Source organism: Opisthocomus hoazin, chromosome 16, assembly GCF_030867145.1.
Source record: "Opisthocomus hoazin isolate bOpiHoa1 chromosome 16, bOpiHoa1.hap1, whole genome shotgun sequence".
Classification (NCBI taxonomy): Eukaryota; Metazoa; Chordata; class Aves; order Opisthocomiformes; family Opisthocomidae; genus Opisthocomus; species Opisthocomus hoazin.
In genome coordinates this window covers 21,526,022-21,540,625 of record NC_134429.1, presented here as the reverse complement: position 1 = coordinate 21,540,625, position 14,604 = coordinate 21,526,022, and the positions used below count along the sequence as shown (strand labels likewise).

Sequence of the window (14,604 nt, the reverse complement as noted above, 5' to 3'; positions counted from 1 at the left end):
GCGAGCTGCCGGACCCCGCTCCCGTGCGCCGCGGCAGTCGGTCAGTTTTTCGAGAGCGCAGATGCGCAGGGAGCAGAACACCCCTTTCTAGGGCCCTGCTGGCGTTTCGCCCTCGCGGGGTGCTCTGGGGCCCTGTGGTGAGCTCCTGGCTCTACCCTGCCCCGGCCGTCTCGGGGTTTCTCCCCGCATTTTCAGACTTTGTGGCTGTAAGGGCAGCCGGATGCCCCAGGCTGGCAGGCCCGTTTTGTCCAGAGCCGCAGAACCAAGCGGACACGTACACTTGCGCCCTTTTATTTTGTTTCTAACACGTGAGAGGGAGAGTATGAAGACAATTATTTTTTCAAAGTCGCCCTAAGGCAGGCTTTCGATACGCTGCGGGCGCAGTGTGTCCGGGCGGTGTATTTCTGCCTCCGCTCCTGGCACACGGCTCGAGGAGCCGGTCGGCAGCTGGGCCGCGGCTCCGCGCGCTCGCTCGGCGTCGGGCTCTACGGCACAGTGCTCTCGGCCCCGCTTTTCTGCTGGCCCCTGCAGCAGTCTTTGCTTTTTGGGGAGGGGTCTCTGGGGGTGCTGCTGGGCACGCAGCCCTCCCCGGGGCTGGCCGGAGCCCCCTCCATGCCGCTGGGCGAGGCGTCCCTGGGGAGGGGGAGGCACGGCAGGGTCAGCTGCCAGGAAAGCGCATGGGGGGAATTTGGCACCCGGGCGCTTGCCGTTGCCTACCGTGGTGCTGCTTCGCTGCCATCGCAGATCTTGAGCAGCATCAGTGTCTGTTCCTCCCGGGGCTCCCGCGGCTCCTGCAGCCTGCGGCAGAGGGGTGTGAGCCATGGCCGGGCCCCCCCCGGCCCCCGCAGCCCCCCCTGTGCCCCTCACCTGGGCTCCAGCCGCTCCTTCACCTTGGCGATGGAGCGGACGTAGGGCGCGATCTGCTTGGTGATGGTGGTCAGGCAGCTGTTCTCCTGCCGCAGCTGCAGCAGGTCGTGGAGCTGGGCTGGGGGCGAGAGCAGCGGGCTGTGGCCATGGCTGCCCCCCCAGAGCGGGCACGGCATGGGGGGCCGGGGCAGCGGCAGCGGGGTCCCCGGTACCTTCGTAGATCTCCTGCTCGTTTGCCACACGCTGGTACGTCTCCTCCCAGACCTGGAGTGGGGAGAGGGAGCCGGGCAGCGAGCCGGAGCACGGCACGGAGGGGCCCGCCGCGCCGCGCCGGCCGTACCTCCTCGAAGACGCTGCGCATCATCTCCACGGCGGAGTAGTGAGCCGCGATCTGCACGTCCATCTGCAGGGACTTCTGCAGGATCTCGCTCATGATCTCCGTCTTGATGAGCGAGTGGTGCTTGGTGAGGTCGCGGTGCAGCTCCTGCACCTGGTCCTTCAGGCCCTGGATCTCCGTCTGCAGCATCTGCAGGGCCAGGGGGCCGCTGCCGCGTGAGCAGCACCCCCGGCCCGCTGCGCCGCGTGCCCCCCGCCCGGCCCGCGCTCCCTACCCGGTAGGTGTTCTCGTAGTTGCGGCAGTGCTCGGCGAAGGGGGTCTCGCGCCCCTCGGCCAGCAGGACCTTGGTGCTGATGTACCGGTGCATGGTCGGCTTCCGCACCATGGGGCTGGCAGACATTTTATCACCGGCGGGGGGGCAGCCGGGCACCATGAGGGTCTTGGAGCATTGCCCGCCGGAGAGCCTGCGAGGAGAGGGCGGCTGCGGGGGCGAGGGGCCGTGGGCCACGCCACCGGCTCAGCCCTGCAGCCACTCACCCCGGGGGACGTGTCAGCCCCCACGTCCCTCCCCTCGCACACGGGGTCAGTCAGAGGCACCTTACTGTGCCCCGAAAGCCGGATTTCTCGGGCTGCTGCCCTGACGCCCACGGCTTGGGGACGAGCTGCGGGAGGCGGAAGGCGGGAGCCGAGCACAGCACGCTCCGCTTTCCGAAGGGAAGGATGCGGCTCCCTCCTCACCGCCAGCATCTGCTGCCCCTGCGTCTCCCCCCATCCCGCAGCCTCCCCGCGCTGCCCCGGCTCTGCTGCCCTGCCGCCGTCGGTCCTACCGTGCCTCGCCGCGCTCCCCCTGCCCGCGCCGGGGCCGGCAGCCCCCCGAGCTCAGCCGCCCTGCAGTGCTGAGCCCGGCCGGGGACCAGGAGCGCTCCCCATGGGGCGGCAGCGCCCGTTTGTCCTCTCCGTCCGGCAGCGCTTGGCAGGGCCAACGCTACCGTGACATCAACAGGCCTAAATATATCCCAGGCGAGGAACCGACGGGCACTTCCCTGAAATTCTGTTAAAAATAGTGGCGGGCAAAGGGGCTGCGGCGCCGCGGGCGTGCGGGCGAGCAGGAGCTGGCCCTGGCACGGCGGCGGGGGCAGAGCCCTGGGGGGACCGAGGCGGGGGCTGGGATGGGGAACAGGGTGCAGGCTCTGCCCACCCCCCCGTCCCGCTTCCCAGAAGTGTCACTTGAAGCCCCCGCGCCTGGCGCTCCCAGCGCAGCTGTGCTCGGGGCTGTGCTGAGGCCACGGGCCCAAGGGCAGCAGCGGGGGCAAGGCTGGGGGGGTGGGATGCCCAGGGGGATGCGTGGGATGGTGCAGGGCAGGGGACACGGTGGCACGCGTGGCAGGATGCGCCCCGGCTGCGATCCCAGCACCTCACATGTTCGCGCCGGCCATGCCAGGTCCGATGCCGCCGGCGCTGCCCACCACGGAGCGGCGGGGGCTGAGCATCAGCAGGGGCTCCAGGCAGCGGGCAAACTCTGCCCGGTACTCGCTGTTGATCTGGGGGTGAGAGGAGGACGAGGTCAGCGGGGGCCGGGGCAGAGCCGGCAGCCGGGGCTGCCCGCGGGGTGCTGCGGGCCGGGGCTCGGCCCCGGGCGGGCGGCGGGGCTCTACCTTGCTTGTCTGGGCCGGCCGCAGGCGGTGCGGCAGCTGGACGATCCTCTGCAGCCTCTCCATCAGTTGCTGGAAGGCAGCAGCGAGGTGTCCTGAGGGGTGCCCGGCACCCTGCCCGGGAGCCTGGCACCGCAGCGGGGTGCACCGGCCGCCCCGCGGCACCGCAGCGGGATGCACCGGCCGCCCTGCAGCACCGCAGCGGGGTGCACCGGCCGCCCCGCGGCACCGCAGCGGGATGCACCGGCCGCCCCGTGGCACCGCAGCGGGATGCACCGGCCGCCCCGCGGCACCGCAGCGGGATGCACCGGCCGCCCCGTGGCACCGCAGCGGGGTGCACCGGCCGCCCCGCGGCACCGCAGCGGGATGCACCGGCCGCCCCGCGGCACCGCAGCGGGGTGCACCGGCCGCCCCGCAGCACCAGCACCACTCACGTAGCCCAGGTCCAGGAACTCGGCTTTGTTGGCGGAGCTCAGGAAGGCCGAGCAGGTCACCAGGTGAACCTGTGCAGGGGGTGTCACCGCCGGTGCCCCTCGGCCCCCAGCTCCTGGGGCTGAGACCTCCCTGCCCGCCCCGGGGCCCTACCTGCAGGGTGGGCAGCAGGGAAGCGAGGTGGGTGAGCTGCTCCTTGAACGCCTTCTCCTTCTCCTCGTGCTGGCTGCAGCAGAACGGGCGAGGCACAGCTTTTGTGGGGCAGCAGGGAGCCCTCTGGCCCCAGGGCACCCCAATGTGCCCTGGAAGGGGGGGACACCCCGGGAGGGGGCTCAGCCTGCGGCCCCTCACCTCTGCACGGCTTTCAGGAGCGTCTTCTTCCTCTCGGAGAGCTGCTCCTGCAAATGGCACAGCCACCCCGTGTCCCGCAGCCACCCCGTGCCCTGCAGCCACCCCATCCCCTCCTGCTACCCCGGCTCTGCCGTGCCCGTGCATCGGGCAGCGGTGGGCGCAGGGCACAACGTGCGGGCGGCTGCCCCGCACCTGCATGCGGCCGAAGAGGGAGTTGATGGCCGCCTCCTCCTCGCTGGCACTGTTGCGCACCTCCTCGATCATGGCCTTGAGGAGGACGATGGCCTCGCGCGTGGAGGTCTGCAGCTCCTTCACGGCCTGCCCAGGGGCGGCGAGGTGGCTGCGGTGCTGTGGGCAGCACCGGACCCCCACGGCCCCGCCAGGACCCCCCAGCCCCTGCCCACCATCACTGCCTGGTCCAGCCGCTGGCAGCCCTGCATGTACGCCGTCTCGATGTCGATGCAGTGTGCTCGGCTCTCCCTGCGGGCACAGGCGTCAGCGCACAGGGAGGGACGGGGCACGGGACAGGCGTGGGGCCAGGGCTGCTCACCCCTGCATGTCCCTGAAGCAGTTGATGCAGAGCATGGACTTCTTCTCGGTGGAGAACATGATGTAGGGCTCCTCATGCAGCGCTGCAAGGGACGGGGGCATTTGGCAGCCTGGCATGGCATGGCGCGGCGCGGCACGGCGCGGCACTCACGGCACTTCTTGTGGATGTCCTTGGTGCGCTTGGAAAGGGAGACGATCTCATGGCGGGCGAACATCTTGGCGCGGTGGGTCTCCTCGCGGCACGGGGCGCAGAGGGGCTGCCCGCAGGTGTTGCAGAAGTACATGGTGTCCAGCTCCTGTGTGGGCAGGGGGGCGGCTGGTGGTGGGCACGGCCCCAGGGGCGTCCCCTTCCCGCCTGCCCCGCTGCCCTCACCGCCTTGGCGCAGTGCCGGTCGCAGTTGGCGCACTGCACGTCCTCCTCGCTGTCGGCCGAGCTGTCCACCAGGAACTGGAGGAGCCGGTCCACGGGGGGCAGCCCCGTGCCCCCCCTCACCACCGAGGGGTGCCTGTGGGGATGGCGGCGCGGTGGGGTGGGGACATGGACAGGGACGGGGTGGGGATGGGAACAAGACCGAGATTGGGATAAGGGCAGGGATGGGATGGGGATGAGGACGGGGACGAGGATGGGATGGGATCAAGATGGGGAAAAGGGTGATATGGGATGGGGACAGGAATGCGATGAGGACAGGGATAGGATGGGGACAGGGGTGGGAATGGGATGGGGATGGGGACAGGGATGGGATGGGGATGGAATGGGGACAGGACCGAGATGGGGATAAGGATGGGGACAGGGATGGGATGGGATGAGGATGGGAACAGGGGTGGGAACGGGATGATGACAGGATCAGGATGAGGACGGGTATGAGGATGATGATGGGGATGCCGCCCAGGGCAGGCGGGCGCAGCTCTGGGGTCGCGGGCAGCAGCGTGCGAGGGGCGCGTCCCTCACCCGCAGAGCGGGCAGCGCAGGCGGCCGTCGCTGGCGCGGCCGCGCAGGCAGCTGGCGCAGAAGTTGTGGTAGCAGTCGAGCAGGCAGGGGTGCTGGTAGGGCTCGTGGCAGAGCAGGCAGACCAGCGGGTGGCAGTTGGCCTTCTCCAGCTCCGAGCAGCTCCCCAGCGGGGAGAAGATGCCGCCGGCCATTGGCGGGGCAGCGCGCGGACCCCCGCCGCGCCCCCGGCCCCGCACGGCCCCGGGCCCGCCGCCGGCAGGGCGAGCCCCGTTCCCCCGCGCTGCCCGCTATTTTTAGGCGATGAGCGCGGCGGCACGAGGCTGCCCGGAGGCGTGGGCCGGGGCGGGGGGCCCGGGGCGGGGGGCCCGGGGGGGCCGCGACACGGCCCGAAAATAGCCCGCGGCTGGGGCGGCCCCCGGGCTGGGGAACGCGGGCAGCGGCCGGGGAGAGGGCTGCGCCCCGGGCTCGGAGAGGGCCCGTCCCCTCCCGGCCCCCCCGAGCTTCCCCTGCCCTGGTCCCGGACCCCTGCTCCCCTCCGGCCCCGCCGCGCCGGCCCCGCCCCTTCCCCGTGGCCTCGCCCACAGACCCAAGCCACGCCCCAAACCCGGCCTCAGCCCCGCCCCAGCGCCCCGCCCCAACGCCCCGCCCCCGGTCCCGCCTCCTTCCCCATGGCCTCGCCCACAGACCAAAGCCTCGCCCCATGCCCAGCCCCGCCCCCGCGCTGCCCGCCGCGCGCGTGCGCCGCCCGGCCAGGCAGCACTGTGCGCTCGCGGAGCGGTCCGGAGGCGTGCGTGGGAGGGGACCGGAAACTATCGATTCCCCCAGCGGTCGGCTAGGGCGGCCTGCGCGCGGCGCGGGGCGCGCGGCGGCCTGCGCGCGGCCTGGCGGCGGCGTGAGCACGGGGCGGCGCATGCGCCCTGGCCGCCCGCGGGTGTTTCCGCGCATGCGCGCGGCGCGGCGCTCCCTTTTTGCCCCTTCGCTGGAGCCGCCATGGCGCCCGTGGTGAGTCTTCGCCGGCGGCGGGAGGCCGGGCCGCCGCCCCCCGCGCCCCCGCCCTGCGTCCGCCGAGCCCCCGCCCTCCCGGCCCCGTCTGCCTCGGCCCGTTCGCCTCCGGCCCGGCCCGGCCTGTCCCGGCTCGGTGCGGCCCGGGCCCGCGCGTGGGGCCGGGGCCTCCTCCGGGCTCGTCCCGCCGAGCACCGGGCGTGCGGGGCCCGGCTCTCTCCCCGCCGCCCCCGCCCCGAATCCTGCCCCGGGCTCCGTCCCTCTCCCCCCGGCCTGGAGCCCGGTCCGGGCCGCTGCCCCCCCGCTCGGGGCCGGGTTTGCCCCCGTCCCTCCGCCCCGCCGCCCCCGGGCCCGCCGCCGGCCCCTCACGGCTCGCTCTCTCCCCCCGCTGCAGAAGAAGCCCGCGACGAAAGGCGGCAAAAAAAAGAAGCAGGTGCTGAAGTTCACGCTGGACTGCACCCACCCCGTGGAGGACGGCATCATGGACGCCGCCAACTTTGTGAGTGCGGGGCTGCCCCGGGGCAGGTGTCGGGGCCCCGCTGCCCCCCCGGGCCTCGCCGAGGGGCTGCCGGCTCCCTCCCCGTGGCGCGCTGGGGAGCGCGGCCCCGGCAGCCCCTGCTGCCCTGCGCTCTCTCTGCCCCTTGCCGCGGCGCAGCGTGGAGGTCTGCAGCGCTGGAGCCGCCGTGCGTGCAGCAGGGGCACCAGGGGCTGACTGTTTCCAAACACTGTGGTTGAAGCATGAGCACTGTCCCTACCTGTCCACAGCGTTCCCGTTCACCCCTCGGGGCAGCTTCTCTGTTTCGCTGTGCGGGGCGGCGAGGGCAGAGTGCGCCGTGTCTCAGCGCTGTCTGATGAACCCGCTTTCATCCAGGCTGTGCTCGGTACGGGTTGGAAGCGGAGGGCTGTGGCTGAGGCGTCTGCGGAGGACGTGGACCCAGCCGTCGCTTCGCTGGCTGTCCCCTCGGGAGGCAGGAGCCGTGTCCCTGCCTCGCCAATCCGATGCGTTCGGGCTCGAGAACCTCACCGACGCGCGGGTCTGAGTGGGCTGTTGGGTTGGCGGTGGAAGGTGCCGGCAGGCTCGGAGCCCCCAGCCTGCGGAAAGGCGGCTCCCCCTGCTTTCCCTGGGCATGACGGAGCTTCTGCCCCTTGCCCCGCTCTGACAAGAAGCCGAGGTGCTGGCGCAGGCGGGCTGGGGAGGCCTGGTCCGGCGGGAGCTGGCGGCCCCGGCTCAGCGCCGGCGTTCCTCCCTTGCAGGAGCAGTTCCTGCAGGAAAGGATCAAGGTGAACGGCAAAGCGGGGAACTTGGGCGGGGGCGTCGTGACCATCGAGAGGAGCAAGAGCAAGATCACGGTCACGTCGGAGGTCCCGTTCTCAAAGAGGTGAGGCGGCCCTCGGCGGGGGGTCGCCGGCGTTCGGCTGGGAGCCTGGCTGGCAGCAGGAGGGCCAGGGGGAGGTGTCCCGGTGCGGGAGTCGTGCCAGGACTCTCGGCTGGACACCGCGTGGCGCTTGGCGTGGTGGCTGCCCCTTCCTGGCAGTCTTGGAGAGAGCTGCGGGGCTGATGTTCCTGCGGGGAAGGCCGGAGGGGCGCCCAGTCCGGAGTTTTGGGGTTGGTCCATCCCTTGTCCGGCTGCGTGTCTGCCCGCTGCCTGGCCTTCGTCTGCTGCCCATGAACGTGGGTTTTGCCGTGGCGGGGAGAGGAGAAGCACGGCGTTGGGGCAGAGCCCTGCTCCGGCGGCGCCCGCGTCGCAGCGGATGCGGTCTGTGGGTGCCGCACCCGGCGCGTCCCGGCAGCTGCTGCGGGAGCCGGCGGTCAGCTGCCGTCCGAGCGGGGCCTCGCCGCGATGTCGGACGGGCAGCGCAGCCCCGGCGCGCGGCCGCAGCCCCGCAGGGCGAGGGCAGGGGATCGCTCCCCCGGCTCCGTGTCGCGGCGATGCCCTCGGCAGTGCCATGGGAGCCCTCGGTGCCGGGTCCGGGGGTCCCGCGCGGGCGCTGTCACGCCGCTGCTCTGCCCGCAGGTACCTGAAGTACCTGACCAAGAAGTACCTGAAGAAGAACAACCTGCGCGACTGGCTGCGCGTGGTGGCCAACAGCAAGGAGAGCTACGAGCTGCGCTACTTCCAGATCAACCAGGACGAGGAGGAGGAGGAGGAGGAGGATTGAGCCGGCGCCGCCCGGCCGCCATTTTGTACAGTTTTGCTTTCCTGGAATAAACGGCGGGACGAGCTGTGGACCCCGCGCTCGGTGGCCGCTGCCGGGGGGGGGGGGGCGTGGAGGGCGGATTTGGGGGGGATTCGGGGCTTTGCGGGGGGCGGGGCGGGGGGCGGGGCGCAGCGCGGGGGGGGCGTGGCGCGGCGCGCGGGGTGGGCGGGGCGCGGCGGCCGCCATCTTGGCGCGGAGGGGCCGCGCCCGCCGCTCGGCCCCGGGGCTCGGCCGCGGCATGCGGGGCCCGGCGGCCGGGCGGGAGCTGCCGGGCGGTGCGGACAACGGGGAGGCCGGCTCAGGTAGGCGGCGGCGGCGGCGGCGGCGGGCGGGGGGGGGGGCGGGGCGCGGCGCGGCCCCGGTGTCCCCGCGCCGAGGGCTTGGCTCCGGCTGCGGCCCCGCGCCGCGCTCCCGGCCCCGCCGCTGCCGCGGGTCCCTCCCGGGGCCGGCCGGGCCCTTCCCCCAGTGCTGGCCCGGGAGGGCTCCGGGGCGCTGCGTCCCCCCGGGACCGGGCCGGGGTCTGTGCGCGGGGGGGGCGGGGGCTGCTCCCGGGGCTGCTCGGCTCCCTGGCGCGGCTGGCACCGGGCGGGGGCTGCTCCCGCCGGGCCGTGACCGCTGCAGCGGCTCGGAAATGAAAAATAAAAATACTGACGCAGGCCTTAAGGAAACGCCGCGGCCGGGCAGGGCGCGGGGGCTCGCCGGTGAGCCCCGGGTTCGGGGCCATGGCGGTGAGGGGAGACGGTGAGGGGTGCGGCGGCGTCGGTGCCGCTGCCCGGGGCTGGGGTCCCTGGGGCTGGGGTCCCTGTGCTGGGTCGGTGCCGCTGCCCGGGGCAGGGGTCCCTGGGGCTGGGGTCCCTGCGCTGGGTCGGTGCCGCTGCCCGGGGCTGGGGTCCCTGGGGCTGGGGTCCCTGCGCTGGGTCGGTGCCGCTGCCCGGGGCTGGGGTCCCTGGGGCTGGGGTCCCTGCGCTGGGTCGGTGCCGCTGCCCGGGGCTGGGGTCCCCGGGGTTGGGGTCCCTGCACTGGGGTGCGCAGCCTGGCCGGGTGTCCAGGCACGGGGCCACGGCGGAGCAGCCCCCCGTTTGCCGTGGCACCTGCCTGCCGCACCGAGCCTTCCTCTTCCTCCATCGCCTCCCGCTGAGCCCCAGGTGGTGGGCTCTGCCTGGGGAGCCGCGAGGTGAACGGCCAGCGCTCCCCGGGTCCCTGCGGCCCCGGATCCGCAGGAGCAGGCAGCGCACTGGGCCGTCCCTGCGCCCCGTCTCCCCAGGGCGAAGCAGCGGCTGCCAGAACCGGGGGGGTTCGTGTGCCGGCGGCAGCGAGGAGCCGGGTGCGGGACGTGCCAGGGCCGGGGCTCCCTCGAGGCGCGGCGGTGGGAGGCAGCTGCGGGCTCTGGAGAGGCCGGGGAGCTCTGCGTCTCGTGGCCCGGTGCCACCGCCCGGGCGGGCTCCTCTGAGAGGACGAACGCAGACGTGGTGTCCTGTGCGGTTCGTCCGCGTGAGCTGTCCCTTTTGTCCCCAGAAGACGACGATGGGGTTCTGGAAGGACTGGATGAGTTTTTTATGGAAGACCAAGTCGTCGTGCAGAAAAAAAAGAAATCCAAGAAACTGAAGGACGGCAAGGCTGCCAAAATCAAGAGGAGGAAGAAGGAGGTAACGCTGCGGCCCTCGCGCCAGGCTAGGGGTTTCTTTCAGCCGTGGCACAGAGCCGGGCACCTCAGGCGGCGGGGGCTGGAGCGGGGGTGTTGTCAGGCTGTCCCTTGCCGAGCAGCCGCTCTCCCGGCCCCGGGAGGTGACCCAGAGCCCGGGGGAGAGCAGTTCTTGTCCGGCTCGGATGCTCAGGGCTGGAAATCTGCCCTGCGAGTGGTCTCTGCGGGCGGCGGGGGGAGAAGTGGCCACGGCGCGATGCGGCTGCCCCCCCCCCTCGGGAGGGCCCAGCTGCGGGGCGTGCGTTGGGCTGTGCCATGGTGCCGTGCGTCCCCGTTCGCTGCCGCGCTCCTGCCCGGGCCGCAGCGTGGCACCTCCTCGCCGTTGTTGCTGGGGTGGGCGGGAAGTCGTTCTGGCGTGTGCTGCGCTGACACGGCGCCGTGGGGCTGGTGTTTCTGAGGAGGGGGATGCACACCGCCGCGCTGGGCCTGCGACTGGGGCAGGGCTTGGACGTTCCGTGGACGTTGGTAGCAGCTGCGCCCGTGTTTTGCGGGCGAGACGGCGTAGGGGCGGCTGGGGGTTGGCACGCGGAAGGGCTGTTGGGCCTGCTGCAGGAAAGCAGAGAGGAGGTGTCGCGTCCTCGAGGGTCAGGCCTGCCCGAGGCTGCGCTGGGGGTCTGCTGCCTGGGCGGGAAGGCTGGCCGGCGCCGCGTGGGCTCTGCCGGGCCTCGGGCACGGCGCGGTCCTGGAGCTGGGCTCGCTGCCGCGCTGCGCCACGCGGGCTCTGCCTCTCACTCGCCCGTCCCCGGGCAGCGCTGGGCGTGAGGACGGGAGCCGACATCTTGTGCGCCGGCCCTTTGGCTGACTCAATGCAGACAGGCTGCCGGGAAGGAGGGGCGGACACGGCGGTGGGGGGTTCTTCAGCCCCCTTCCTTCCCCTGGGAGGCTGTGGCTGGGGAGAGGTCGCTCACCGAGCACCCCTTCCCTCGGCAAGCGAGGGCTGGAGGGTGCTGATCTCCTGCTGCTCCCCGTGGGATTTGTGAGGACAGGCTGGCTGGACGAGGCAGCGCGTTAAAGTGCTTTTGCCACTGATGGGAGCGTGATGAGCTGCTGGTTTAACGAGCGCTGATCCCGTCCTGCGCCGCGCTGCCTGCCAGCCTTTTGCAGAAGTCACAGCCCCGGGGAAGCTTTTCCCTTCGTGGCCATGGTGATGATGCTCTCTTTCTGCAGATACCACACAAAGCTGGCTCAGGCCCTCTGTGTCCCTGTGCCTCTTCCATCATTCGATGCGTTTTTTTCCTGTGCTGCTTTTCCGAGGGAGGAGGGGGAATAAAATAAAACCCCACAGTGTTTTCACCTCTGTTCATTTTCTGTCAGTGCCGGCTTGCCTGAGCCCAGCAGCAACGTGCGCTCAGCTTGTGCCGAGTCTGACTGCTGCCTGACTGGGGGTGGGGAGAAAATAACAGGCTGAACATGGAGTGCGCTTGTTTTTTTTAATTAATGCCTTGTGTAGGCAGTGTTAACCAACCTCGTTTCCCCCCGTGGGGGGCTGTTCCCTGCTCCATCAAAGCCAGTGAGGACCTGGTGCTGTAGCTGTTGGTGGGCATCGAGCAGCACTCAGGCTGCGTTTTGGGATGAGGAGAGAAGATATGGGGGGGCCTGGAATGGGGCTTCCTGTTCCTGAACTCCCCCCCTAGAGCTGTGTGGGGTAGGTGGCCTTGCCCTGTGCTCGGGGAAGGTGGGACATGGTGGTGGTGACGTGGTGCCTGTGCCTACGCTGTGCCTGACTGACGGCCTGGGGTCCCCCGTGGTTTTGTCGCGGGGGCGTGGGGCGGGAGCGCTGCCATGCTGCGCTCCTGCGGGCAGTCACCTGCCGCTGCGGGACTCGTTCCCTGTGCCCTGGCGCGGGGACTGGTGCTGCAGCCCCCCGGCAAAATCTGCAGAACGTGACCGGGCTGCGGTTTGAGCCTCGGCGTGTGGAGATGCAGAGGAGGGAGCGGAGAGGGGGAATTTCAGCCTGTGCTGCAGCGGTTACCATGGCAACCGAGCATTCCCTGCCCGATGACGACTGCTCGCAGCCCCGCTGGAGGAGCGCTCGCCGTGCTCGGGGAGCTCCGGGGCGGCCGCCGAGCGAAAGCGACCCTCGGTGCCCCTCGGTGTGGGCCCACCCGATCACGGGGCGGGGCCAGGCGGGGCCGGGGGGGCGGGGCCCGCGCCGGGGGGCGGGGCCTGGCGCTGTCCACGGTGCTGGCGCTGTCCTTGGTGCTGAGCCCCGGTGCCGCTCTGCTGGGGGGGCCCCGCTCCCGGCCGGGGTCGCTGGGGCGGAGGGTGCCCCAACGCACACGTCCCCTGGCCGGCTCGCGGGGCCCGAGCACTCTGCCGGCGTGGGGCAGGGTGGCGGGGTGGTGGCCGTCACAGTCGGGCAGCTGGGTCACGGTCTGTCCCCAGAAAGAAACCTGAACTGCGCCCGAGCAGCCTCCGCTCGGGCTCTCCCCAGCACGGTGTGGCCGTCTGAGCCTGGTCCTGTCAGGCTGCGGGGAAGCAGCACGTGTCCGTGGGCCATCCGGCAGGGCCCAGGCCTTTCTGAATCACAGAATCACAGAATGTTCGGGGTTGGAAGGGACCTCTGTGGGTCACCCAGTCCAACCCTCCTGCTGAAGCAGGGTCACCTACAGCAGGCTGCACAGGACCTTGTCCAGGTGGGTCTTGAATATCTCCAGAGAAGGAGACTCCACAACCTCCCTGGGCAGCCTGTGCCAGGGCTCCGTCACCCTCAGAGGGAAGAAGTTCTTCCTCATGTTCAGACGGCACTTCCTCTGCTTCAGTTTGTGCCCATTGCCCCTTGTCCTGTCGCTGGGCACCACTGAAAAGAGTCTGGCCCCATCCTCCTGACACCCACCCTTGAGATATTTGTAAGTATATGTTAGGTCCCCTCGCAGCCTTCTCTTCTTCAGGCTGAACAAGCCCAGCTCCTTCAGCCTCACCTCGTAGGAGAGGTGTTCCAGTCCTCTCACCATCCTGGTAGCCCTCTGCTGGACTCTCTCCAGTAGCTCTTCATCTTTCTTGAACTGGGGAGCCCAGAACTGGACAGAGTACTCCAGATGAAGCGCTGGCTCACCTTGCTGCTGAAGCTGTGTGCGACCAAGACTCCACTGGGGATGGGAGGTCTCCTGTGGCCGCCTGTCTCTGAAAGCAAGGGAATTCAGCCAGGCTCACTGGCCTTCCTCTCCTGCCCCTTCCAAGACCCTCTGTGCACCCACCAGGACTGTTCTGTTCAAGCAACAGCTGACTCCTCCTGTAGTCACAGAGTTCCACTGCAGCACGTAGTGCCCAGCTGGGCAGAAGAAGTAAACAGCGACAAAGCAAAACCCTAGCACGATATCTGTGCGCCGAGCTAAAAGGTTACACATGACTAAAGAGATCTTCTTTTCCTTTCCTTTGGTTTCTTAGCCATTCACACTGTGGTAGAGGAAAGTGACTTTATTTGTATAAAGCCATAAGCAAACACAACATGGAACATCATATGTTACCTGCATTATAGCAATTAAAAAAGTTGCCTAAATGTTGCCTGTCTGAAAATTTAGGCTCTTTTAGCAGAGCAGGTAGCTGCCTCTCTGAGCAGCTGCTCTTTGGTTTACTACGCAGCTGTTTTTAATGTGCGGGTTCACTTGCTGTCTCCTGGTTTTCTGTTTGTGCTGCCGCTCACCGGAACGGTACCTGAACGCTGTGGTATTGCGGCGTCTGGGCCCGCGCGGAGGAGCGCGTTGCGGTGTGGAGGCAGAGCAGGCGTCCAGCTGCACAGCTGCGGCGCGGCATTGCTTCTCTTGCTCCCCTTGGTGAAAAAGTCCTGAGGCAAAAGCATGAAGGTTCCATTCCGTACACTTTGGCCTAGACAAGCTTTTCCAAAACACAGTTGTATCTGTATTGCATGACCTTCTGTTTTTTCCGGTGCTTCCACAGGGCGCGGGCCGCCTTGCGTGAGCAGGTCTGTTTGTAGTGCTCCTGGCATGGGGAGAGGGAATGGCTGCTCTTACAGGTGGGGACTTGGGGCAGAAGGTTGGCTGGGGATCTCTGAATTGCTCTGAGGAAACCAAGGGTTCCAGATAAACCAAGGGTGTCTTTCTGTCTGTCTTTCCTGTGGCCAGGTGCTTCTAGCTGTTCCCAAATCTGATTTTTGTGGTGCTTTGCCCCAGCCCCGCAGTGAAATGGCAGGGTTGTTCGAGGGAGGGTTGACTCTGGCTGGTGACAGCGGTTGCTTCGTGCTGGCTGGGAGGGTTTGTTGGAGGAGAGCGGAGGGGGGACAGGCCCTGCTCTTGCTCCACTGTCACTTTTTGTTTTAGGGGAGCAATGATGAAATGTCGGACAACGAAGAGGAGATTGAGGAGAAATCTGAGAGTGAAGGGAGTGATTATTCCCCCAACAAAAAGAAGAAGAAAAAATTGAAGGACAAGAAGGAGAAAAAGCCAAAACGGAAAAAGAAGGATGAAGAGGAGGATGACAACGAGGATGGAGGTCTAAAGGTACCAAAGATTCCTTTACCCTCAGCGGGTGCTAGAGCATGGGACCTCAGGGTGTGCTGCTCATCTGCAGAGCCATGGTTGTTTACATTAATGATGTCTCTCTGTCA

The 14,604-nt window shown here is 69.2% G+C and overlaps 3 protein-coding genes across 8 annotated transcripts in view; 2 read left to right on the top strand and 1 right to left on the bottom strand.

Moving 5' to 3' along the window:
• Positions 1–275: 275 nt before the first annotated feature.
• RNF207 (ring finger protein 207) lies at positions 276–5,400 on the bottom strand. Of its 3 annotated transcripts, XM_075437233.1 has the most exons (17): positions 5,138–5,399; positions 4,562–4,694; positions 4,340–4,484; positions 4,190–4,271; positions 4,044–4,119; positions 3,832–3,957; positions 3,640–3,686; positions 3,442–3,514; positions 3,291–3,359; positions 2,860–2,928; positions 2,624–2,745; positions 1,479–1,668; positions 1,208–1,393; positions 1,080–1,131; positions 868–985; positions 718–798; positions 387–633 (listed from the first exon to the last, which is right to left on the bottom strand). In XM_075437233.1, exons 1-17 carry the CDS (start codon positions 5,326–5,328, stop codon positions 486–488), a joined length of 1,908 nt encoding a protein of 635 aa, XP_075293348.1. In that variant the 5' UTR covers positions 5,329–5,399; the 3' UTR covers positions 387–485. The 3 variants fall into 3 exon arrangements, with proteins under 3 accessions (XP_075293346.1, XP_075293347.1, XP_075293348.1); XM_075437231.1 differs by having other exon boundaries at positions 276–633; positions 868–1,131; positions 5,138–5,400; XM_075437232.1 differs by having other exon boundaries at positions 276–633; positions 868–1,131; positions 3,892–3,957; positions 5,138–5,400.
• Positions 5,401–6,035: 635 nt separating this feature from the next.
• RPL22 (ribosomal protein L22) lies at positions 6,036–8,369 on the top strand. Its single transcript, XM_075437235.1, has 4 exons — positions 6,036–6,139; positions 6,534–6,638; positions 7,394–7,518; positions 8,155–8,369. Exons 1-4 carry the CDS (start codon positions 6,128–6,130, stop codon positions 8,297–8,299), a joined length of 387 nt encoding a protein of 128 aa, XP_075293350.1. The 5' UTR covers positions 6,036–6,127; the 3' UTR covers positions 8,300–8,369.
• Positions 8,370–8,533: 164 nt separating this feature from the next.
• Positions 8,534–14,604, top strand: part of CHD5 (chromodomain helicase DNA binding protein 5) — a 29,887-nt gene continuing 23,816 nt past the window's right edge. For 2 of the 4 annotated variants that reach the window (XM_075437105.1, XM_075437106.1), the window contains exons 1-3: positions 8,553–8,640; positions 9,854–9,984; positions 14,318–14,497. In XM_075437105.1, the coding sequence (XP_075293220.1) occupies positions 8,577–8,640; positions 9,854–9,984; positions 14,318–14,497 (375 nt within the window). In that variant the 5' untranslated portion in view covers positions 8,553–8,576. Of the gene's footprint in view, positions 8,641–9,853; positions 9,985–14,317; positions 14,498–14,604 lie in introns of all 4 variants that reach the window. The other 2 variants (XM_075437107.1, XM_075437104.1) reach the window with 2 other exon arrangements.

Excerpts from the sequence above, each read along its gene's own strand:
- RNF207 (XM_075437231.1), bottom strand. The coding sequence starts at position 5,328 with ATGGCCGGCGGCATCTTCTCCCCGCTGGGGAGCTGCTCGGAGCTGGAG. Across the intron at positions 1,394-1,478 it reads ACTACGAGAACACCTACCGG|ATGCTGCAGACGGAGATCCA; the intron begins GTAGGGAGCGCG and ends CTGGCCCTGCAG. Across the intron at positions 1,132-1,207 it reads TGCGCAGCGTCTTCGAGGAG|GTCTGGGAGGAGACGTACCA; the intron begins GTACGGCCGGCG and ends TCCCCACTCCAG.
- RPL22 (XM_075437235.1), top strand. Across the intron at positions 6,639-7,393 it reads TCATGGACGCCGCCAACTTT|GAGCAGTTCCTGCAGGAAAG; the intron begins GTGAGTGCGGGG and ends CCTCCCTTGCAG. Across the intron at positions 7,519-8,154 it reads GAGGTCCCGTTCTCAAAGAG|GTACCTGAAGTACCTGACCA; the intron begins GTGAGGCGGCCC and ends CTCTGCCCGCAG.